Here is an 8,223-nt window from a genome sequence, read left to right as displayed (position 1 = left end):
CCCTCCCTCCCTCCGTCCTCCTCCCCAGAATTAAAAGGCCAGGTAGCACCGCATGCCCCAGACTCCCTCCCCACCCACCCCCACGCCAGCCCTTGTAATCCTTCCTTCTTACAAGGGCCAGCGCGGGCCGGTGAGGATTTAAAAAGCAAAGTAGGGGGGTTTTTTGGGGGGGAGAGGAAGCAGTGGTGAGGCACTGAAGATTCGATGGGGGCACCACCCTCTGCCCCCCCCCTCACTGGCTACAGCCATGCAGAGGGATAGTCTAATGGGAGCAGAGGTGAATGCGGTCGGGATTGAACAGTTTACCGTGGATGGGCTGAAATTTATTTATTTAAAGCCTTATGATGCTGCCTTTCCACCCAATCCAGGTCCACAAGGCAGTAAAAATAAAAACATTTAAACAATTGAAATACAGTTACAAATATAAAATTCAATCAAAACTTATAACCAAACAACACTAGGAGGGCCAAAATGAGTGAAAAAGTCTCCACTCATTGGTGAAAGACACCAATAGAGGGAGGCAGCCCAATGGCCTTGGGGAGGGTGTTCCAAAGTTTTGGTGCCATGACAAAAAAGGTCCTTTCTTGGGTCAGCACCCATCTAGCCTCAGATGACAGGGGCAGCCAAAGCGAGGCCTCTGAGGATGACCAGAATGAGTGGGTAGGAAGCCAGTGTAGGTGAAAAAAGACTGGAGTGATATGGACTCTATGACCTGCTGCAGTCAGGCCCCGGTCACAGCATTCTGCACCAACTGTAGCTTCTGGATAGTCTTTAAAAAAGAGCAGTTTCTGTCAAGAGCTCTCTCAGCCCCACCTACCTCACGGGGTGTCTGTTGTGGGGAGGGGAAGGGAAAGGAGTTTGTAGGCCGCTCTGAGACTACCTTGGGTAGTGAAGGGTGGGGTATAAATCCAATCTCCTCTTCTTCTTCTTCCTCTTTAAGGGCAGCCCCACATAGAGCACATAGCTGTAATCTAATCTAGATATTATCAGGGCATGCACCACAGTGGCAGGATTGTTTCTGTCCAGAAATGGCTGCAGCTGGCTCACCAGCCGAAGCCACTGAAAGGCACCCCTGGGCCACCACTGCCACATGTTTATCCAGTGGGAGGCCCGGGGCCAGGAGCCCTCCCAAGCAATGAACCTGCTCCTTTAAGAGGAGTGCAACCCCTTCCATAACAGGGGATAACCCATTTCCTGGGTCAGACCTTCCCCCCACCAGTAGCACCTGCATTTTGTCAGGTTAAGTTTCAGCTCGTTAGCCCCCATCCATTCCAAAACTGCCTCCAGGCACCTCTTCACAGTTTCCACAGCCTCCCTGGGATCTTCTGGGAGTATGACATAGAGCTGATTGATAGCAGCTCAGCCTAGATCTCTGGATGACCTCCCCCAGTGGCTTCACATAGATGTTGAAAAGCGTAGGGGACAAGATGGAACCTTGGGAAATCCCACAGGCCAAGAGGCAGAGGAGTAGTCCCCAGCAGTGTTCCTCCTAAGCTGAGTTAGTGTCAGCTAGCTCACAGTATTTTAGCCTCCGGCTCACAGCTTTTTGTCTTGGCTCAGGAAGGATGGCCCCAGAGCAAACTAATTTATGCAATAGCCAAATCACCTGCTCACAACTTTAATGCCAGGAACTCACAAAGTAGAATTTCTGCTCACAGGACGCCACAGTTTAGAGGGAACATTGGTCCCCAGGGCCGTAGCCAGCGGTGGGGTGCACAGGGCTCCACCCCTGGCTGCAGCGCCTCTCCCAGCTGAGCGCAGCAGCCTGGACCTCCCTCTCCATGGTGCTGCCTACTGTTCAGCCCAGCCCAGCCCGCCTCCATCTCTCACTGCCACTGCTGCTCCCACCCCAGCAGGCCTCACTGCTCCACACCCAACTGGAGACCGCCAACCCTCACACTGGAGAAGGGTGGAAAAGGAGAGCACCGAGGAGAGCACTGTCTGGGGCTCTGGAGCACCCCCCTCCCCCAAGAGGACCCTGCCCGGGCTGAGGAGAAAGGGGAGGGCCTTGGAAGAGGAGGTGGTGAGAATAGCTAGGCTGCAACCACTGCCATCTTTCTCTGGGCACCTCTGGAGGCACAGAATGCAGGCGATGGCAGGGGAAGCACTTTCCTTCCCCTTCCCGCCTCCTCACCAGAGCCCTTGCAGGGGTTTAATTTAATTCGTTCTTCCCTGGCACCCCCCTCAAAAAACTCCTGGCTACGGGGCTTGTAGTCCCCCAGCACCATCTTCTGAAGCCTACCCTCAGATGGACCAGAACCACCACGGAATAGTGCCTCCCTGTCCCGAAAGGCAGTCCGAAAGGATACAGGGTTGCCAGGTCTCGGTTGGAAAATACCTGGAGACTTTGGGGGTGGATCCGGGGGAAGGCAGGGTTTGGGGAGGGGAGGGCCCTCAGCATGGCCCCATGCCATAGAGTCCACCCTTCCGCCATTGTCTCCAGGGGAGCTGATTTCTGTCAGCTGGAGATCAGTTGTAAAAGCGGGAGATCTCCAGGGCCCCCAGGAGGCTGGCAGCCTTGAAAGGATACCATGATCAGTGGTATCAAAAGCCACAGAGAGGTCCAAGAGAATTAACAGGGCCGCAGTCCCCCTGTCCATCTCCTGGTGGATGTCACCCATCAGGGCAACCAAGGCCATTTCAGTCCCATATCCAGTTCTGAAAACAGATTTGGAACAATCGAAACCATCTGCTTCATTCAGGAATCTCTGAAGTTGGCCAGCTTCCATTCTTTCAGGCCTAATCACTTCTGTGACCTGCAGAAGTAAGATCTTAAACACCGTGCAGGAGCTCATGAGACATATCTGTAGAAGAGACAATGCTGCTAATCAAAAGTAGGAAAGAGGAGCACACCGGTAGCTCAAGACATCAGAGACCCTGGCACCCCTGCAGAAAATGTGAAAGGAGAAAAAGCACTTAGCTCTTACTGTCTGATACCAAGAGAATTAACAGGGCCGCAGTCCCCCTGTCCATCTCCTGGTGGATGTCACCCATCAGGGCAACCAAGGCCATTTCAGTCCCATATCCAGTTCTGAAAACAGATTTGGAACAATCGAAACCATCTGCTTCATTCAGGAATCTCTGATGTTGGCCAGCTTCCATTCTTTCAGGCCTAATCACTTCTGTGACCTGCAGAAGTAAGATCTTAAACACCGTGCAGGAGCTCATGAGACATATCTGTAGAAGAGACAATGCTGCTAATCAAAAGTAGGAAAGAGGAGCACACCGGTAGCTCAAGACATCAGAGACCCTGGCACCCCTGCAGAAAATGTGAAAGGAGAAAAAGCACTTAGCTCTTACTGTCTGATAGCACTTCATATGCTTCTGCTATCTCCTTGAACCTCTTCTCAGCATATTCCTTATTCCCCAGGTTTTTATCTGGGTGCCATTTCAGGGCATTTTTCCTATACCTGCAATGTTTCAGAGAAAGAAACCAGACTATAGGCTTACCATTAAAATGAACCATCATCTCACTCAGACAATACCAACAGTGAGATCCCTGCCTTCAGACAGAGATATTTATCCCTTGACAGCAAAATTACTCAGGAGGGGATGTTCCTAATCCCACATTTTTTCATATCACTGAATCCCTTCGAACCCTTACCAAAGAGGAGGATTCTATTCTGATTTAGGGACAGGGTGTACATTGGACATGCACATTCAGACCCCACAATCTATTAATTCTGAAGTTGCTCCAAGCAAATAGTTTGTTTAACATGGCAATAATCATTTGTGTCTTCATAACCTCAAGGCTAGCCTACTGTAATGCTTTCTGTGTTTGGCTGACCTTGATCTTCAGGATCAAAGAGCATCCCCTCTTGATTATACTATCCATGCACCAAGTTGAAATAGAAAAGGCACATAAATGGTTTTGGTGGCTGTCCTGCAGTTGCAGAATTTCATTTCCCTATGAGTCCATCAGAGCCCACAGCTGGACATTTTCTAGAAGACTGCTAAAACTTTGGGCTGAGAATCAAAAATCAGGGTCAAACTAGGTGTTGGGTAATTTTGAGTATTTTATTTTATTGTGGGTGTTTTGAACTGCTGTTATCCACTTGGAGTGCTTGGGAAGTGGCAGCATAGAAACTGGTCAAATTAACCAAATAAAAAGTGGATTGTACACCAGCATATAGCTATTATACAACCAAACATTCATTAATATTTGAACCAGACACAACAGATCATGACAGAGAGCACTGCGTAAATGGTTCCCTGCCACACCAGCTTTTGGGTTGTGCCCTAGATATCCATAAAATTACCTGTTTTTTAAAGGAAATGTAATATGAAACTACATTAATATGAAAGGAACTTAACATGAAAGCAGTCGTAGTGACTAAGACAACTGCCACTAGGTAGCATCGCACAGTCCCATTGTTGTATAAAAAAGATGTACAGTGCAATCCTATGCAGGATTACTCCAATCTAAGTCAATTGACATCAATGGAATTAGACTGGAGTAACTCTGAAGACGACTGCACTGTTACACTAAAAACCTTGGACATTCCAAGCCAAGGTTCCCACAGTCACAAATTGAGATAAAATTTGCATTTTGCATCTTATTCCCACCCCACCATAGGTCAACGGAAACAGCAAAGAATGTTTAACATTTTAGTTCTTGTGCCATCAAATGTAGTGATTGAGATCGGAGGAAGATCTACTTACGCTTTTTTAATGTCATCTGAAGAGGCGAGTTGTGGAATGCCCAGTGCTTCGTAGTAATCAACCATGTCGCTGTTGTTCTGTGCAGAGGCCAGTTGTAAATCTGAAAAGAACACAGGGTGATTGTTGGTACATGGATTGCAATGATGACCCATGGTTTTGCAACCTCACGGATGGACTACTGCAATCCACTTTATGTTGGGCTTCCCTTGAATACAACTCAGAAATTGCAGTCTGATTGTTGCTTGGAGCTGGCTGCTAGGAAATCATAGTTTATGTCTCAGACAAAACAGAAGTAATGCTGGGTAGGAAGCCTGAAGTCTTAAATGGCATCATGCTTCCCACTTCAGTGGGGTTCAGCATAACCCTTGCTCACCCCTTTAAGAATTTAGGGGTTATAATAGACCCAGCATTACTGCTGGAGAAGCAAGCTAATGCTGCCACGTAAACTGCTTTTTCCAACTTAATTTAGACTGGAAGATAGCCCCCCGCCCTCATGGGTCTGCCACGCTGCGTTCCATACACTTAGCCTATCTGGCCACCTGGATGCATGCCACGATGATATCGCGACTAGACAACTGAAATCAATTCAAAGGCTCCAGTTGGTGAAGAATACCACAGGGTTATTATTGGGAGGTGGGTATTGGCTATCACATACAAAACCCTTCATGGCCTTGGACCCTCATATTTGCATGACCACCTCTCCAGCTATGTCTCACCACCATAACAATTTTGCTCATTTGAGCCCGATGGGCAAGATCAACAACTGCTCATATACATGACTTCTCTGTAGTGGGCCTCCCGCACCCTATGGAGTGGCCTGCCTGAGGAGGTCAGGAAGGCCTACACTCCTGCCCTTTTGCAAACTTTGTAAAACAGAATTGTTCGGGGGAGCATTTTTATAAAGGAAATATGGCTACAACAGCTTAGCCCAGGAAAATGTACTGTGTTTCTACTGATGTAATGCCATGTTCCGTGTTGTTTAAAATGCCATGTTTAATACTATAAATAATGTATATAAATAAAAATACATCCAAGTTCAATTCAGTGTGCTGGTTGTTGCCTCATGGCCTAGGATCTCACTCAACATGCCATCTCCTGGTTATTAATAAATGACCACCAGACAATGTCCAGCCAGCCTTTACATCTACCTACTGACCCCATTTGCGCCATGCCAAATCTGGCTTGGGGAACTCTTGGAGATTTGGAGGTGCTGCCTGGGGAGGGAGCTCAAGCAGGGATATGATGCCACATATAGTCCGTCCTCTGAAGGTGTCCTTTTCTTCAGGGGAATGATCTATGCAGTCTGGAGGTTAGTTGTCATTCCAGGAGAACTCCGGGCCCCGCTTGAAGGGTGGCAACCCTAACCATGGTTCCAACACAAACACCTCCGGATTGGTATGCCTCAGTTTGGGACTACTGTTCAGATCTTGGCTCTGTGAAATTTTGAGGGTTGCTAACGACTAACAATATGGTAGGCTTCTGTGTTTACAGGCTGTCCGTTCAAAGAGCACTTGAGCTATATGTGTAGAGGAACAGTCTCTTTCCTCTCAACAGTCAGATCACTTGTGATTATTTCTCAGGGAACCTATGTTTTTGGGCCTCCACACAGTCAGACCTGCCATTTGGCACATTCAGGAAGCGCTCCTGTTCCCTCCGTTGGTATTTGACAGAGTGACGATTACACATCCCATTTCGCTGTGAGCTCAGCCTGTCGCTGCATGATCAGACAGCACGGATGGGGGAGGTGCCTGCTTTTGTGCATGCACATAAACAACGCTGCAGTTGTTTGCACATGTGCTTTTCAATATCCGGGATTCAAGTCAACACTGAAACAGCTCGGCGATCCTTCCAAGCAACACTGTGATCCCTGTGGCGCTCTCCCACAAATGATATATGGAATACGAATACTTACAGAGAGTAAATTTAAGGATTTAGAGTTAGTACAATCGAAATTTCTCAGAGCACTCTTCAACGCCCCAAAAGGTACTGCAAATTTGGGCTTAAGACAAGAAGCAGGTTTATCTACTGTTACATTGAATATTTGGCTACAGAGGAGTAACTATTGGGTTAAGTCCCATCTGAATCCGGTGGGACTTATTTCTGATCTTTTGTCATCAACCCCATATCCCCAATGGGCAGTGGGGGGGATGTCCTGAATGCATGCTTAAGTGATCAGACTAGGGAAAATCCGTCCATGGCCCGTTAGCAAGTGTTAGGACTGGACTTTCCCCGGTGTCTTTTAACTTCATTTCTGTGGCCTAGCAGGATGGGGGAGCCAATGACTGCGAGATCTTTCCCAAATGTTGCCGTCTGATCGTGCACTTTAGATCCGTGAGGCATCAGCAGCTATGTTGGATCTAGAGGCACATCTGACCACAGCCATTGAATGTCTAAATAAAGAATTGCCCTAAATAGTGGATGTGCATGCCAAAGGAACAAACCTGTGTGCTTAAAAGAATAAACAGATGACGCTTTGACCTGTGTGGAAGGTCATCTATGGCTGCTGCCACACACGCTAAGTAATCCACTTTCAATCCACTTTCAGTGCACTTTCAAAGTGGATTTTTACTGTGTGAACTGGCAAAATCCACTTTGAAAGAGTGGATTTTGCCAGTTCACACAGTAAAACTCCACTTTGAAAGTGCACTGAAAGTGGATTGAAAGTGGATTACTTAGCATGTGTGGCAGCAGCCTATAACTATAAGAACATAAGAGAAGCCAATGTTGGATCAGGCCAATGGCCCATCCAGTCCAACATTCTGTCACACAGTGGCCAAAAATACCAGGTGCCATCAGGAGGTCCAGCAGTGGGGCCAGGACAGTAGAAGCCCTCCCACTGTTGCCCCCCCCCAAGTACCAAGAATACAGAACATCACTTGCCCCAGACCGAGATATGTTTATCTAATTCCCTCTTGAAGCCATCCATGCTTGTAGCTGCCACCATCTCCTGTGGCAGCGAATTCCATGTGTTAATAACTCTTTGTGATAAGAAGTACTTCCTTTTATCTATTCTAACCTGACTGCTCAGCAATTTCATTGAGTGCCCAGGTGTTCTTGTATTGTGAGAAAGGGAGAAAAGTACTTCTTTCTCAACCTGCTCTGTCCAATGCATAATCTTATAAACCTCAATCATGCCACCCCTGAGCTGTCATTTCTCCAAGCTAAAGAGCCCCAAGCGTTTTAACCTTTCTTCATAGGGAAAGTGTTCCAACCCTTTTATCATTTTAGTTGCCCTTTTCTGCACTTTTCCCAATGCTATAACATCCTTTTTGAGGTGTGGTGACCAGAACTGTACACAATACTCCAATTGAGTTCGCACCATTGATTTATACAGGGGCATTATGATACTGGCTGATTTGTTTTCAGTTCCCTTTCTAATAATCCCCAGCATAGTGTTGGCCTTTTTTATTGCAGCCACACAGTATCCTGACATTTTCAGTGAGTTATCTACTATGACTCCAAGAGCTCTCTCTTGTTCAGTCTCTGCCAGTTAGTACCCCATCAACATGTATTTATAGTTAGGATTTTTGGCTCCAATGTGCATCACTTTGCACTTGGCCA

General features: G+C 47.3%; 1 protein-coding gene across 1 annotated transcript in view; it reads right to left on the bottom strand.

Moving 5' to 3' along the window:
• Positions 1 to 4,727, bottom strand: part of LOC107123626 (dnaJ homolog subfamily B member 2-like) — a 21,001-nt gene extending 16,274 nt beyond the window's left edge. Inside the window, exons 1-2 of the mRNA XM_015426899.1 lie at positions 4,663 to 4,727; positions 3,301 to 3,410 (exon numbers count right to left, since the gene is read on the bottom strand). Of these exons, the coding sequence (XP_015282385.1) occupies positions 3,301 to 3,410; positions 4,663 to 4,727 (175 nt within the window). The remainder of the gene's footprint in view (positions 1 to 3,300; positions 3,411 to 4,662) is intronic.
• Positions 4,728 to 8,223: the final 3,496 nt, after the last annotated feature.

The sequence above is a fragment of the Gekko japonicus genome, unplaced genomic scaffold, assembly GCF_001447785.1.
Source record: "Gekko japonicus isolate JY-2015 unplaced genomic scaffold, Gekko_japonicus_V1.1 scaffold104, whole genome shotgun sequence".
Classification (NCBI taxonomy): domain Eukaryota; kingdom Metazoa; phylum Chordata; class Lepidosauria; order Squamata; family Gekkonidae; genus Gekko; species Gekko japonicus.
This window is presented reverse-complemented; position numbering and strand designations above follow the sequence as displayed.